The 15988-nt window shown below is 49.2% G+C and overlaps 2 protein-coding genes across 2 annotated transcripts in view; both read left to right on the top strand.

The window, feature by feature from the left end:
- Window positions 1–755: 755 nt before the first annotated feature.
- CSUI_002474 (uncharacterized protein) lies at window positions 756–1790 on the top strand (the record flags this gene model as incomplete). Its single annotated transcript, XM_068062674.1, has 1 exon — window positions 756–1790. A coding segment is annotated over exon 1 (951 nt), but the record flags the coding sequence as incomplete, so codon positions are not given.
- A 2801-nt stretch (window positions 1791–4591) lies between these two features.
- CSUI_002473 (nascent polypeptide-associated complex alpha) overlaps window positions 4592–15988 on the top strand; it is a 13022-nt gene continuing 1625 nt past the window's right edge. Inside the window, exons 1-5 of the mRNA XM_068062673.1 lie at window positions 4592–8928; window positions 9666–10617; window positions 11179–11499; window positions 12285–14780; window positions 15591–15959. Of these exons, the coding sequence (XP_067925346.1) occupies window positions 4736–8928; window positions 9666–10617; window positions 11179–11499; window positions 12285–14780; window positions 15591–15959 (8331 nt within the window). The 5' untranslated portion in view covers window positions 4592–4735. The remainder of the gene's footprint in view (window positions 8929–9665; window positions 10618–11178; window positions 11500–12284; window positions 14781–15590; window positions 15960–15988) is intronic.

The following is a 15988-nucleotide window of genomic DNA, read 5'->3' as shown; positions in this document are numbered from 1 at the left end:
CCTTGCTCATAGATGAGATGTACGAAGGTAACAAGGAAGCAAGAGAGAGGCCGTGGTGGAATCGCAGCCGGATATCTGCTTAACTGCAGATACAGCGTCAGTCCAAAGGTATCTCTTCAAGTGAGTTCTGAACTGAGGGACTCACTTGAAGAGGTACATTCTCGTCCGATACATGAGAAGTGGTACCGCGTTGCTTCGTAAGTGGACCTCTGTGTGGAAAATTATCTCGAGAGGTCGTACAATGTAGTACATCTTAGTGTTCGGTGCGTGCGTATGTATGTTTGGACGTATGTATGTACGAGGTTCCCAGGTGAGTAAGTCCACGTGTGAATTATTTCGACTTCGTTTGGTCCGCTGTTACTCTTGAGCAGAGATCGGGGTTTCCTCCATGGGAACACGAAGCCAGTGTTCCAAAGAAGGCCCTTGTTTTCTTCTACAGTTGTATACCTGCAGTCTTAAATACATATTGTCTCTTAGTTGGCAAGCCTCAGTCATGAGTGTGGTCGTTGATACTTTGTGGCTGGCGCCGCCCCCTCCCCTCTGAGGGATGGGCGGACTCTGAGTCTTCTCGACTTCCTTCTCTTTTCTAAACAGTGAGCCGCTTCCCCCTCGTTCCCTGTTGTCGAAAGAGATTTCACGACGAGATGTCTTGTTCGTCTTGACCGCTGGCGGTCTACTATGAAATATAGTACGCCGTACAAGTGAAGTAGTACCTTACACCTTGCATTCTCCTTCTGTCTTGTTTTTGTGTGTAGATCCCACGGTCTGTCTCTACTTTCCTTCGTGATCGGACGAGAAGGACACACCAGTACGGGTCTTACTTGCCTTCCCGCTCGTTCATGTCGAGACCGGCTGTGCGGGGGTTATCTGGGCATTCCATGTTCTTCCCTCATCATTCCAGAGACCTGCTATTGTATCAGCAATCGGCAGGACACATGCTATCGCGGCATCACCGATCGCAGCAGTACTTCCCTGCGTGGAGTGGATTGACACCGAAAAGTAGTACCGATTTAGCTCGTTATCTCATACAGTTTCCGCCGTCAGATTCGTTTGCGTACGTACATCAGCCTCTCTCAAGAGAATCCTCCGGAGTATCGGAAGGCGTGAACCTTTTGCGGTCACGGAATTTCTCGGCTTCTAGTAAATTCTTCCACCTGCGTTCTTCACGCCCCGAGGTGAAGGAAGGAATGGGGAGACAGGGTGATGGTGAGAGGGAGAGAGACGGGCTGACCAGGAAGTCGGTGACCGAAATGAACGCTTTGGATACCCCTTGCAATACGGATGAGAAAGAGGGTGGGGGGCTGTCTGAGGAGGAGACCCATTCAGTGATCGGAGTGAAGAAAGACGACCACGATCGTGAGAGAAGAAAGAGTGTTACTTTCAACCAAGAGGACAGATCCGGAGAAGACGAGCCTCCTGGTGTTAGCGCAGTTGGTAGTTCACACGGTCTTGCCAGTGATAGTCCTTCTGTACGGGAAGAGGCGAGAAGAACAAGGACAGCGAGGGCAGCAGCCGAACACGAGATCACACCAGCGAGTTCCTTTTGCCGGATGGCTACACCCTCACGTCTCTCTACTGCTTGCTATGATTCTCTATCGAAGAAGAAAGACGACAATTTGAATGAGGCCTCGACTCCGGTCATACCGCCTTCCTACGGAATCTTTCATCATCTTCTTCTCAGTCAAGCAGGAGGAGACAGTTACCTCCGGGTCGCAGAGGCAGCGGACCGAGTGATTGTGGGGCTGTTGTTGCAAAGAAGAAACTGGTGTACGATGTCAGTTCTTTTCAAGGTACGTTCGTTTGCCAAGTTCTCAAGAAAGAAAGACACGGTGGTTTTCCCCGGGATGAGGTTTTGCCTTGATCTCACTCTCTTTTCTTGTTGTAGTTGGCTTTGTTTCTTTCAAGACATATAGGGTACCCCGGGAGTCGTCATGAATGAAACCTCCGGTGTCCTTTTCTTATGGGGAGGTCGAAGTAGCCTCCCTCAGTTCAGGAATATCTGAGAGAGGACGCTCTCTTCTTTGAAGCGCGTGTGTTCCCTGTTACGGTAGCAGTAGATAACGTGCACGTTTGGTATCAGGCATGAGTACGGAGCCCATCGCATACCTACGTATAGTATGGGGCAGCGAGCGTCCATTGGCTGTCAAGAGCGTTGGCGTCCCCGAACCCACAACGCTTTCCAAACGTCGCAGCCATCGACAAGTTCTTCGAAAAGTTTTTAGAGGCCATGGAACCCGACTGCACGATGACTGCATGCACCCTTCATATACGTGCATCAAGATATCTCCATGCACGCACGGAGTAGCCTCCATGCATCTATAGCGTGGCTACCCGCACCCTGGCGCACATGCAACTTCTGGCTTCCATTACACTTCACTGTGCAGAAGACTCTGGTGAGGCTACATTCCTGGTGGACGTACGCGCTGTCCCGTACATATACTCCAGGGTGTACGTGTACTTCGTGACGTATGTGCACTCCACAGCGTAGATACGCTCCGAGGTGTGAATACTATATATTATTCATTCTGTCCGTGCACTTCATGGTGAACGCACATTCCGTGGTGTACACATGAGTCGTCGTCTTCGATTGCGTGCAGACACGCTATCGGGTACAGGAGCTTCAGAGTGTACCTAAACCTCACCCTTGACATACATGGAACGGTGTAGATCCGTGTTACGGCGTACATTCACTTGTATGATTTGCATGCACTCCGTAATGTACCTACATTTCGCCGCGTCCATACATTGTGCTATACATGCACTTGAGATAGGATACAGGTGGTGGCTTGGGTACTCCTCATGGTTTACCTGTACTCCATGGTTTACATGGTATGCAGGGAGCACTCACTGTGTACATACAATTCGTCGTGTACGTACATCCCACTGGGTGCAGAAACGCTATCGGGTACATGAACTTCAGAGTGTACCTAAACTTCACCCTCTACATACATGGGACGGTGTGCGCTTGTTCCATCTCGTGCATTCACAGGATTGTGGGGCCGATATGCTCCAGGATGTGAATGCCCTTTCGCCGTACACACACGTCATGGTGCACGTGCAATTCATGGCGTCCAAGCACCCTGTCGGATACAAACACTTCATGGTGCAACTACGCCCTTTCATTTTCAGACACTTTATGGTTTACATGCACACCGTGGTGTACGGACACTCCATGGTGTGCATGCACATCGCGATGTACATACACACCGTGGCGTAGGTACACTCCGTGGTGTACATGCACATCGCGGTGTACACGCATCTCGAGCCGTACGTACGCTTCACGATGTACATGCACCTCGTGGTGTACATGCACCTCGTGGTGTACATGCACCTCGTGGTGTACATGCACCTCGCGGTGTACATGCACCTCGCGGTGTACATGCATCTGGAGCCGTACTTACACTTCACAGTGTACATGCACATCGTGGTGTAAGTACACTCCATGGTGTACATGCACATCGTAGTGTAAGTACGCTCCATGGTGTGCATGCGCATCGTGGTGCAGGTACACTCCATGGTGTACGTGCCCGTCGTGGTCCACCTACAGTCCACGGTGTAGATGCACCTCGTGGTGTACGCACACTCCAGGGTGTAAATGCAACTCGGGCTGTACCTATATGGTGTGCGTGCACACCGTGGTGTGCGGGCGCTGCATGATGTACACGTGTTTCTTGCGCGGCGCACGTACACTCCATGGTGTACGTGCACATTGTGGTGTACGTACACCATGGAGTGTAGGTGCATCTTGGCGTGTACATACATGCCGCGGTGTACATGCATCTCGTGGTCGGACACTCCTTGGTGCAAATGCATGTCGCGCTGTACATGCACCTCACCGTCTAAGTACATTACGTGTGTACATGCGCCTCGCGGTGTACGCACACTCCGTGGTGTGCATGCACCTCGAGGTGCCACTGCACTCCGTGAAGTATATGCACGTCTTGGTCAACGTGCATCCCATAGTCTGAATCCAGTTCGCCTGTCTATGCGCGACGAATAGATACACGTCATGGTATAGCTGCAGTCCGTGGTGTGGCTGCAGTCCTTGCTGTGCATGAACATCCTGGTGTGCGTACATTCTACAGTTTCGGGGCACGGCATGGTAGATCACACCGCGTGGTTTACATGCACTTCCTGCGTGTTGCAGTCTATGATCTACAGCAGTTCATGTTGGACGAACTCTTTGTCGTGCACGTACACTTCATGGTGAAGGTACACTCTACGGTGTACATGCACGTCATGGTGTACGCGCACTGCGGGGTGTACGTGGACCTCATGATGCGTGTATGCTCCGCGGTGTACATGCACTCTAGAGTGTATGCGTACTTCATGGTGTGCATACATTCGATATTTCACCCCCTTCACGGTGTACGCGCACTGCGTTGTCTCAGTCAACTTCACTGTGGACGCGCACCCTACGGTGTAAATGGACGCTATGGTGTGAAGGCAATGTGTGCTATGAAAGCTGCCCTTCACGGTTTATATACACTGCTGGCTGTGTTAGTGGTCCACTTACGGGGGCACTACTTATGTAGTGAATTGCAAATTTCGGCGCGCGCTTGCGTGACTTGGCTGTCTGTTTGTTTTCCAGAGTATCTTTTTCCGATTGGGAGGAAGCTCGAATGCTTTTTTACGGTGGAGAGCTTTACAGCTTTTTGCGGCCTTGTCAGCGCAGGCACCCTCTCTTCATCTTCCTCGTCGTGTGGCCTTTCGATTGCAGCAGTGCGCGTGTGAGATGAATCCGCAGTTCGCTTCCTTTTCCAGCACTCGAAACTTCGAAAAGACAGGAGAAGGAGGCCAGGTACACACAAGTCACTGTGGGGTGTCCCCTTTATTGCCAGGGGCCGGGGAAGAGGCAGTAAACTGCGGCGGAAAAGACATCAGTGGGGAGGGAGGCGAGACACAAGAACAGGTACGAGACGGACAGGGAGTAAGAGAGGAAAGCAGCTGTTTGAAAGGGGATGGGTCGTCAGATGAAGACTACGGAAGAAAAGAGAGAAGTGCTAAGAACAGACAAGGAGAAGCGCAAGAGCACAGCTTGACAGAAACGTGTCTCTTCTCTGAGACAGCAGGGAAGAAAAGAGAATTCGATAAGAGCCCAGACTGTGCCGGGGGTTCCTCCTGTGTGCCCACGTCGGCGGCACTCGCAGATGTCGAAGATTCTCCGCAGTTGACTCGTAATGCAGGGTACTGGTTAAGTTGTTTACTCGTAGTTATGCCGCGCCTGGGTGATTCAAGTGAAGACGTTCGTCTCCTTGCATGCCAAGTGGTTCGAAGTCTGTTGTTGAGATGTATAGACACCGCCGATGTATTCGATATATTCTTGAAACTTGTCGCCTCTTTCGATGTCTCAGTGCTATCATCGTCTTCTTTTTGCCACATGGGTGGAGCCGAAGAAAGGGGGGAAGAACCACCAATTCGCCAATCTACAGGAGTCTGTCGAGAGGGGGGCATGGTAATAGGTGAAGACCCTGAACAGGATTCAGACTCTCGTCCTGACTGCGAGAGACAGAAAGAGTCGCGCCTGAGCTCCCCATCACAAAGTGACAAAGAAGAGGAGGAACAAGGGAGAATCGAAGCGGAGGAGGCAGGCCTGCATAGGCACAAAAAGAGTCAACGACCAGGTGATACTAGAAGTGTCTATTCTCACCATCCTTCGTACTCCTCCTCCTCCGTCTTTATTGAAGATATTCTTCATCTTGTTTTATCGTGTATATCGTATGATGACAGTGAAGGCTTACAGCGGAATCTTCTTTCGTTTTTTCTACTCCCACTAGCTGGGGATGATTCTTGTCCCTCTCCTTCTCTATTCTCCCTTCGGTGTTGTTTCTTCTTCTTGCTGGCTCGCTACAAGAATACGATCGATTCACACGCAGAAAGCCCAGTGTCTCTTCCTCCTCAAACCTTCGTCCCAAAGAATAGTAGGGACATGGTGATGGTGGCAACCCCTATGGAAGGAGGGAATGACGGGGGTATAGACGCAAGCATTCTTTCTCGTGGTGATTCTTTTCGCGGTGCGCACAATGATCATCACGGGAATACTACCACCAGTCTAGTCCCACATCATGCTGCTCTGAGTCATCCACTGAATGACACACAGAAAACACACCCGCCCCAGTCCACTCGAATTGGACTGTCTTTTTCTTCTCTACATCATCATGGGGAGGGCGGAGAGCAACGAGGAAGGAGGGGAGATCAAGAGGAAGATGTCGCGGTAGCGTTGGGGAATCAAGCTCGGAACTTTTCGGCGGCGGTCTTTGAGCTTTTAAGCCGAAGGAGAAGACGACTCGTTGCGGATGAAGAGAAAAAATTGTATGATGGAGAACTCATCAAGATGGGTGTGGATCTCCAGACAATAGAGCGGGAAGCAGGTAGACTTCCGGGAGAGTCGCTACTTTCACATAAGGGAAATAGAAGAATAACCAAGATAGAGGAGAGTCTCCTGCGGAGGCGTTCCAACTGGATTAGAAAGCGTGTACAGACTGAAAGAGGTGGTGTCGATCTCTTTCATAGTTCTTCTAAAAGTCACGCCGCGTTTCCCCCACATCCAACACGCATCGGTAGTAGTGGTAACCACCACCATCCAGGTCCTTCGCTGGCTGAGGGTCTCCCCCCCGATCCTTTACGGTTTTCCTCGTCTTCGTCGCTCTGCTTTCTCCTAACAGGGGAGAATGATGCAAGAGGAGTGTCGGCCGTTTCTGGAGGGAGAGAAGGCTACATATCTCCTTTGGTGGTGCTTCATGACCTTCCTCGTGATAGCTCGCCGGGGGGGCAGCGTGATCGGATCGGTCATGTGAACAAACAACCAGGGGAGGAGGAGAATCTACCCAACCATGACACGACAGAACAAGAAGACATGGAAAATTGTTATGACGACCACCTAAGACTTCTCTCAGAGCATGCAAATGTCGAACTTCTGGCTCTCAAGTGTGTAAGGCAGATGGCCATTGAGCACTTTCATTCCGTTTTGAGTCTCCTAGTAGAAGAAGAACAACGCGACGGAGGGGGAGAAGAAGAAACCGCGCTTTCACGGGCACCACAAGACGAACAGGGAGTGAGAGGAGTAGGCGGCGGAGGGAAAACTGTAAGAGATCGAATAGGAATGTCAGGGGGTCCTTCTCATATTCCATCAGCATTGTCCTTAAATCTGAACCTGCCTGCAGCTGCTGCCCTCAATATTACTTCTCTTTCTCGTCATACTTCAAGTGTCTCGGGGTCACAGCCACCCTCAAGAGGAGCGTCGTCGTCCAGTGAATCTGTCTTCAGCAGTCGCAGTAAGAGGAACCGTCCAGGTGTATGTTGTCTTGGTAGTCGAATTTCCATGGGGGGAGGAGGAAGGGTGGCGACACCGCTACGGGGCGGGTGTATCCATTCGGTTCTTATGGGGTTATACGCGGAGAGAAAACAGCTCTTGAGGCGGACACTACGAACTTTAACAGATATCTGTAACAACACGCCTCCTACTATCAATGTCAATCTCAGTGAACCGAAGAAGCAGCTTCTTGCTGACGGCAATGAGAGTGTCTCTCCAGGAATCAGCAACACGGACCAGGACAAATCGAGTCTTGGAAAGACAGATCAACAAGATGGGACGAAGACGAAACACCAGAGAAGGGGCGGATCTCAGCTGCCGAAGAGGAGACGTTTTAGTAGCTTGGCAGCCTATACCTCAAACGGACAGCTCACACGTCAACGGCAATTTGATACAGACAAGACCTCAGATGAAGAGGCAGAAGACGATGAGATTGTCTCGGTTATCAATCCAACCGTTCATCATGCAACCTTACTCCTGCTTCTCCTCTTCAATCTTCACGAAGGGGAAAAACGGGAGGGGAGAGGTGGGGGAAGTCAAGATGTAGAAGATCATGTGCATGCTCCCTTGTCTCAGTCACCGGGGGAGGAGGCGCAGCCCCAGGGACTGTTTGCTGTTTCAGATGTCTTCTGGCAGCAACAAGAAGCTCTCGAGGAAGAGGAGGAGGAGGACGAAAACGACAAAAAGAGAGACAAGAGTAAGAGTGAAGAGAAGGACGACGACGACGACAGGAAGACCAAACTGCAGGAGAGGAAGAATAAGAAAGGAGAGAAGAGTAAGAACGAAGCAGATGAACAACGGAGTGGTGGAGCAGTCCCAGTTGTAGAAGACGAGAAACTTTCCCTTCATTTTCTGTATTCTTCTCCTCGTGCAGCTTCAAGTGTATATCAAGCTGTACGTAGGCATTTACCTCAGCTTCTATGTACAGGTCTTCTACGTCTTGGAGGATGTTATGAAGTCCTTTCATCTACCTTATTCCTTCGCTCGTCTTCAGCATCCTCTTCTGTTTATCCCAGAACAGCGGCTGAACATAAACCTAGCCCACCGTATTCGTTAGGATGCGAAGCGGACTACGCGGATCTGCTTGAGTATCTCTCAGGGCTTCAGCCTTCATCAGGCAGTCCTTCGGGAGCCGTTACGTCCTCTGTTACATTCGCAAATTCTCCACGAAAAGAAGCGGGCTCTCCTTACCTAGACGTCCCTGTGGCTGCTACTGACGAGAATGGTGATGAACGCCGAGAGGGAGGAAGATGGAGACGGGGAGGGGACAGTAGTATTGATAGTAGTCGAAGGGGCAGTATCTCGTCATCACCACCTTCCACGGCAAGACCAGTGGGCGGAGAACAAGGAGGAGAGAAGTCCGGCGCTCCTACTACTACTACCACTCCTATTGCTAGTCGAGCTACCAATAGGCGAGGGGGTTTCGGTCAGTATGGTCATATGACCTTGGTGCCTTTAGAGGAGGCTGTAGAAGCCTCTATAGGAGTGATAGAGGGAATTCTGAAGACATCTGGAGATGAATGTTATGATCTGTTCATGCACTGCGAGCAGAACGGCGTCTTCAGACAGATGAAGAACAAAGACACCTACCTTGATGCTATCAAAGAGGTCATAACGTAAGTTCTCCCCTGTCTTTCTGATGCCTTCATGAAAACAGACAGCCCCACAAAACTCCTCACACGGTCGAAGGTCGATCTGGCCACTAGTCAATCAGATTAAAGCCGATAGAGTGTCCTTTTTCTTGTGATCTCGTCGGTAAAGAATCGATAAAAGAGCGACAGAAAGAGCTTCGCTTCTCTCGATGCGACAGTAGAGCAAGAAGGCTCTTCCTGTGATATGTGAGGCGTTTACCTCCATGCGCGGGTAGCGAGAGTCTCGAGGGTTCTCCATTCTTTACTCCCCCGGTAGACGAGAACTTGCCAGTGTCCTTCCACAGAGTTGCCGTTGAGTTTCTCCGTTATACTCCGTTTTGCATCTCAGGAGGTCTTCGTTTGTTTTGTTGTCGTCTCCCCTTCATCTTCTTCCGAAAATTTTCCATCCCTCCAGTCAAGCTTCGTCGCGTCGTAGCCATGCTATCATGATGGTGTGTGTCCCCCCTTTCCTATCTTCCTGTTTTTCTCTGTCTTAGTTTTCTCCTTCAAGTTGTGCTCAACGGACACGGTGCGTATTGTCTGTTTTCTGCTTCTTTGGTAAAGCTTCCTGGTCAGACGCCATTGCCGGCCGTTCTGTTGGGAAGTTCTTCTTTGTCCGTGGCCTAATTACCATTGTCCGTTTTCGTCATCATATCGTAGTGAAGTGGATTCCTTGCGTCGTTTTCTTCGTCTTTCTTTTCTTCTCTCTTCTTTCTGTTCAGGTTCTTTGTGGCTGCACACCCGGAGACAGCCTCGGATATTCTTTCCTTTGTTCTCCCCTTCACCGAGAGATCTTCTTCGACGGTTGTCCTCAGTGCTTGTCAAATTATAGGAGCTGTCGCCAGCTCTCTCGTCTCTCTTGCTACTCCTCACACCACCCCGTCTCCCCCTCTTATGACGGCCATGACTTTCCCTGTCTCTCAGTACATAGGTTCCAGTATGTCTCGACCACGTGATGGTGTCGTCTCTGGGGAAGTCTTGAAACATCTTGTCGAGGCTCTTCTGCATGCGCTTAGTCAGTTTAGCTATATTCCTCTTCTTATCGAAACTGCAGCTCGAGATGAAAGAGAATATAACACCACGAAGGCTTCTGCTATGGTACACAAGGAATCCGCTACTGCGCCAACGGAAACCTCGCCCGCTGCAGTGGAACAGGCTACCATGCCGTGGTATTACTTTGGTCGTGCTCCGTCTGTTGTGACAGAGGTCAAAACTGAGGAAGAAAAGAGAGAGCAAGAAGCGAAGAGAAAGAAGAAGGAGAAAGAGAGGCAGAGGATTTTAAAGGAGACTCGACAGAAACAGTTGTTACTTGAATTAAGTGCCCTAGGAGGGAGAACAAGAAGAGATACTTCCCCGAGAAGGGGGGGAGGAGAAGGACTTGCTATTAGAGGGATAGGCGGGGCCTTCATTGCTCTGAGGATTCTCTTCACGGGCATTGCGGATGTCACACACCTGTGGGAAGTGAAGGAAAAAAGTGCCAGAGAAGGAAGAAGGGAGGGGGGGGAGAACAAGAGTAAGGAGGGGGGAGAACAAGAAAGGATCGTGGGGGAAGAGGGAGAAGAGAAGACGAAGCGTACAAACAGTGACGATGATGATGAAGAGGAAGGAGAGACTGAGGCAAAGTTCTTCACTTCGGCACAGCACGCACTGGATGTTATGGAGAGCTTCAACATGGTAAGTAGTAAGGAGAAGACAAAGAACTGGAAGCATCCCTGTATCAGGGCGCGCCTACGCTCCAGGCCTGTGTTTATATTCAGCAGATGTACCACGTTGTTGAGATGTACATCTGTAGGGTCTTCCACTGGTCCACACCCTAACAGAATATGATACATTTACACGTACATCGATCCATACACACATAGACGGATGTCCACGCGGCGCAAGCAGAAGAGAGATATGTGCTAGACACGCATAGGTCATGGCTTCCTTCTCATGCACATCTATTGATACGTGTGTAGGACATCCACATGTGCGGGAGACTGGGAAAGAAGACGTGTATCATCCCTTGTGAAGAAGCAGACTTAGGGAGACAGACAGAGAAACATGCTTCCAGGTGACAGCTCTCCAACAGTATCCTGATGGGTGTTCTCCCCTTCATTTGATTACGGCCTCATGTCTTGCCATCATGAATTCTCATCGTCTTTTAAGGACTATCTATGTTGCTCGGTGGGCGTTCTTCTGTTTTCCATCCCCCTCTTGGTTTCTACTTGGCCACTGTTTTGTCTTTCTTTTCAGGGCCTATGCTTGGCGCCGTTTTTATCCTTGGTGCCTACACTTGTGAATCCTTTCTCGTCCTCTTCTTGTTTGTCTCCTCTTTCTCGTTCGTTTCCATCTTCATCCCTTTCTTCCTCTACTTTTCTAGACGTGCTGTACATCGCTGCAGCTGAGGGAGCCTCCGAGGCGTGTGAGGCGTGTGTCCATGCATGCACCACTGCATGCGCTGTCTCGCTCGACTACTGGCCATCCAAGGAGTGTCCTCTAGGTCTTCTTAAAGTTCTAGAAAATTCCATCCTGTTTTCTCCAGACAGTCTGACGTCTCTCTTACTTCATACAACGGTAATCAATGCCACTTCGATTTGTATTTCTTGCATGCAAACTGAATACCAGCCCTCTGGTTGCATATGTGGATCTCGGACGGGACTGAGAAGAAGTACTCCAAGGAGAGAGTTGCAGCAGAGATAAAGAAAGCAACTCAGGCTTATGATGAGCGTATGCACGTAGATATACATATATATGTGTGCGTCTATATATGTACATGAGTGGGTACGAAGGCTGCACTTCGAGCGTGTCCAGAAATGCCTTGTCGTCCAATAGATAGGAGAGTCTCCATTGCCCGCCATTCTTCTCTTTTCCAAGATCGCATTCGTAGTGAGATGTATATATGCATATGTGCATGCATGTATACTCAAGAAGGTGCCAAGAATCGGAAATCGAAAGAAAGTGTGTGTTCTAGATGTTAACGTTTTGTGTATACTAAGAGAGTTCGAGCTGTGAACGGGCTTACAACTATCCTCCGTCTTTCCGATCTATTTTCCTCTGTTTATGGTGAGGTGTCTTCTCTGGAATTCAAGAGACTAGTTGCGAAGCCGGCGTCTGGCGTGTACATGCATGTGCGTATCAATGAGAAGAGTACTTAAGTGAGACTAAAGGAACCCCCGTAGCGTCTCCTCTTTCACACAGGTGTATATACACCATGAACCTCGATGTCAAACGACAAAGTCGGCTAGGCTTTCTTCAAACGACAAAGTTAACTCGGCTCTTTCTATTGAACCAGGTGAATCAAGCCTAGGTTGTTCTCTGTTTTTGTGTATTCGGATCTTCCCTGTTTTGCTTCCCTTCAGAACTCACGCCTACGTTCCAAGGTATTTGACCTCCTCTCTAGTTTTCTGGTGTATAGACAGCAGCTTCGTCTTGATCTTGCTGCTCTGTCTTTATCTCAAGCTTCTCTTCCACATTCCTCACGTGCAAAGATCTCCCCTAGGATTTCTTCTCAGAACACCTTTTATTCCTCTTCTACTTCCTCATCTTCAGACCCAGGAAACAAGTCAGAACGGCTGTCGATGATAGGAACTCCAGCACAACGTTCTGATAGCGTACATCGTGACGCGCAAGCGAGTAGCAACCGACAGCAGGAAACGTCTCCGAAGAGTCAAATTGCGCCTTGGAGAGACAAACCAGATGAGCGGCATCCGTTTTCTTCCTCTGTGATGACTGGCAAGGCAGATAGTAACCTCTCTATGGTAATCTCGAATTCCTATTGTGACAGTAATGATAAGCCTGCACAAGTACAGCATGGTGAGTGGCGTGAAATGACTACACAGCAGCTAGATGAACTTCTTGCCTGTGCTATCATACATCTTGTCTCTTCACACAAGCCGACAGCTACCGCGTCAGCTCATCTGTTGTATCGAGCTCTCTTCCCGCTACTCCTTGGAGAGAGAAAGGAAAGAGATATGAACCAGGAGAAGAGAGACATGGAGATCGACGACAAGGGGAAATCCATTTCATTCAAGTCGAGAGAAGAAGATGAGACCCAGCAATACCCCAAGGAAAGACACGGATGGAGAGACCAAGAAGGAGAAAGAACAAAGATGTTCTTCATGGACGAGGATGATAATGATGATGTGAAAGAAGGAAGAAGAATCCTATGTAGATGTCTACGTCGCTTAGGGTTGAGAATCGAGGTTTATCCCCGTCATCAGAAGAAGGTTCATAGCGTGGGGTCAGTGTTTTCTTCCGGTCTTTGGGAAGATCCTCTTTATCATCGTTCCTTTCTAGAAATGAAGAAAACAGAACGAGGAGAGATATCCGGTGGACATGTTGCCTTCTACTCAAGTCATCAAGACACCAGGCAATCAGCCGCATGCCAAGAAAACTGGAGTGACCAAGACGACGACCTCTTTTTCATGCGTGATCATCGTCATCATCATTCAACGTGCTCCAGTCAAGAAGAATGGCCTGTCTTTGCTGTCTCCGTCTCCTCGCCTTTCTCGCTCCATGAGGGTGATGTCAAATCTTTCCTCTCAGGGGATCCGTTTGTGAAGGCTCATGCATTGAATGAGTTTCTATTAGGATTGATACCTCTCCTGATAAGAAGCCATACATCCCACGACTACGCCCCTCTCAAAAAGTATACGTCCCCAGCGGTGTCTCGTTGTTCTTCTATTGCAGAAGATGTAGGAGATAGAAACCAAGAAAAAGGAGAAACGGGAGACCATAAGACAACGAAGAAAAGAGTAACGCGAAATGCAAGCTATTCCAACGCTCCTGCGTCACTAGGAAGGGCCGGCGATGACCCTCACATTTCAGATCCGAGTGTAATGCTGGCTTCGCCTTCCGCGTCTCAGACTTTGTCCTTATCAGCTCCTGTATTTTCATCTTCGTCACATGGACTGACAAGACTTGGAGATGATGAAGATGAAGAAGATGACCATGACGAAATGGTATTTGAACGTCGAGGCTCGAGCGTCGAAGTAGGGTTCCCAGCATCCCCGTGTTATTTTCATGAGAAGAGGAAGAAGAAACAGAGGGGCGTTTCTTCAAGAAATCGGCTTCAGCCGTCTTCTTTGAAGGCTTATCATCCGTACACATCGATTGCTTTACGTAACTCATCATTGCCAGGCTGGTTATGCCGAGTATACACTTTAGTGGGCATGCTAAGAATGTACTTCCCACCTGAATGCTGGGGCATGAAGGTTGAGCAGGAGCCGCACCTGATTGAACTGGAGAGGAAAAGAGAAGAAAAGAAGATCAAAAAGCGTCTTGATATGGTCTTGTACGGACACCCGAAAGCTGCCCAAGCTGCAAGTAAGGCAGCTCTCCAGCTGTCTTTCCTTCAGGCTCAAAAGGGAAGCAGATCCCTTGAATCGTTTGTCGGGTCACGTCTTCCTGCCGGTCTTACGTCTGTCTTTGGTGGGGGACCCGATGATGCCGAGGAAGAAGGCGTTCTAGGGGAGACGGGAGGTGGACTCTTCAAAAGTTTCACAAATTACTTTCGACTACCTCAGGCAGGAGCTGTAAGACGGGGAGATAGAGGAGGAGATGAAGAAGGGGGAGAAGAAGAAGAAGAAGGACGAAGAAGAAGAGAAAGCGCACAAGAAGGTGGTCCTGGCGATGACCATAGTGAGGATTCCATGCAGACAAATCCCAGGACAACGAATCGAAGAAGAACTGAAGGGGCTGGAGACGAGAGTTGCAATCACATTACTACCACAGGAAGTGAGGTAGATGCAGAAGGAGAGGAAGGATATAAAAGCTCAAAGACAACCACCACCACCACAGTCACAGAAGAAGAAGGACTTGACGACGATGATGAGACATCAGACCAGAGTGAAAGGGTAAGAAGTCAAAGGCGCGGCGGTGAAATGGGGGGGAACATCTTCTTTCTTTGTATAGGTCATCTTCTTAGCAACGGGAATCAACTTGCACCTCTACCGTCTTCATCCCCGAACCTAGAATAGAATCTACTTTCCTTTGTACTATCGAAGCGCGCGCGCAGATGATGAAGGTGTGTATAAGTATCCAGGCAAAGATACATGGATAGATGTATACATACAACGATATATGGCCCCGGAGCAGTCCTCTATGGGGAGGCGGTTACTTCTCTTGACCGTGTACGTAGACACGCACGGGAGGAGCAAACAGATCTGGGTACTATCCCTCATACGCCATGTCCTCCCTGTACACCCGTAGCTTTTTCTTTGGAGTCGCATATTCCAAGTCCGCAGGTGCGTAACGTCTTACACGTGACAGAGTTACGTGTGCCTACAAATCTCTGTATATGCATGTATTTACTTATCTGTCTGTCTGGATTGTCGTATCGAAGGGCGTATGTGTTTGCTCTTCATGCGGAAAGAAGATGTAGTTTGCTGTATGTACACCCATTAGCTCTCTTTTTAGTTGTGCGTACTCCCTAGTAACTCTTTCTATTTTCTGTTGTGTTGTATGAACGCCCTATCGAAGGCCTCACATAGAAATAATCTCATATATGAACGTGCAAATGTGTATAGAGAGTGGGCGTATACTTCAGTGTCTCTTGCATGTCTGTCGGGGGCAATAGGCACAGGTATACTGTTGCAGATACGTGGTAAGGTTGACGTCGTCGTCGATGTATGAGTTTGGAGTGTCTTTTATGTTTTTTCTCTTAGGACGAAGATGAAGATCCAGATGCAGTCACAGATCTGCACCAGTGGCGCTATATGGAGAAGTTTCTTGAATTTCCTCAATCTCCTAAAAAGCGTCTGTCGCGATGTCTTCTTGTTCTCCGCGTCTCTCCTAGTCAGTCACGAGTAGAAGCAGAAGATGAAGGGAAAAAAGAGCGAGTAGGAGCAGAGAAGAGTGGGGAAGATGAGGATGTTGCAGTAAGGAGAGACCTACGTCTCTTGAAGAGAAAAATAAGGCTTCTTCGTCTCTTCCATCGGGTAGACCTGTTCTTAGGGAGCAGTTGTTTTGCTTTAACTTTGATTAGATGCCTCGCATGCGTCTTCCAGAATATGGATGTCGATACAAGAAGGAATGTTAGGGACTTCCTCAAGATCGAAGCTCT

This window comes from Cystoisospora suis (assembly GCF_002600585.1).
Source record: "Cystoisospora suis strain Wien I chromosome Unknown contig_1042, whole genome shotgun sequence".
NCBI lineage: Eukaryota > Apicomplexa > Conoidasida > Eucoccidiorida > Sarcocystidae > Cystoisospora > Cystoisospora suis.
This window is presented reverse-complemented; position numbering and strand designations above follow the sequence as displayed.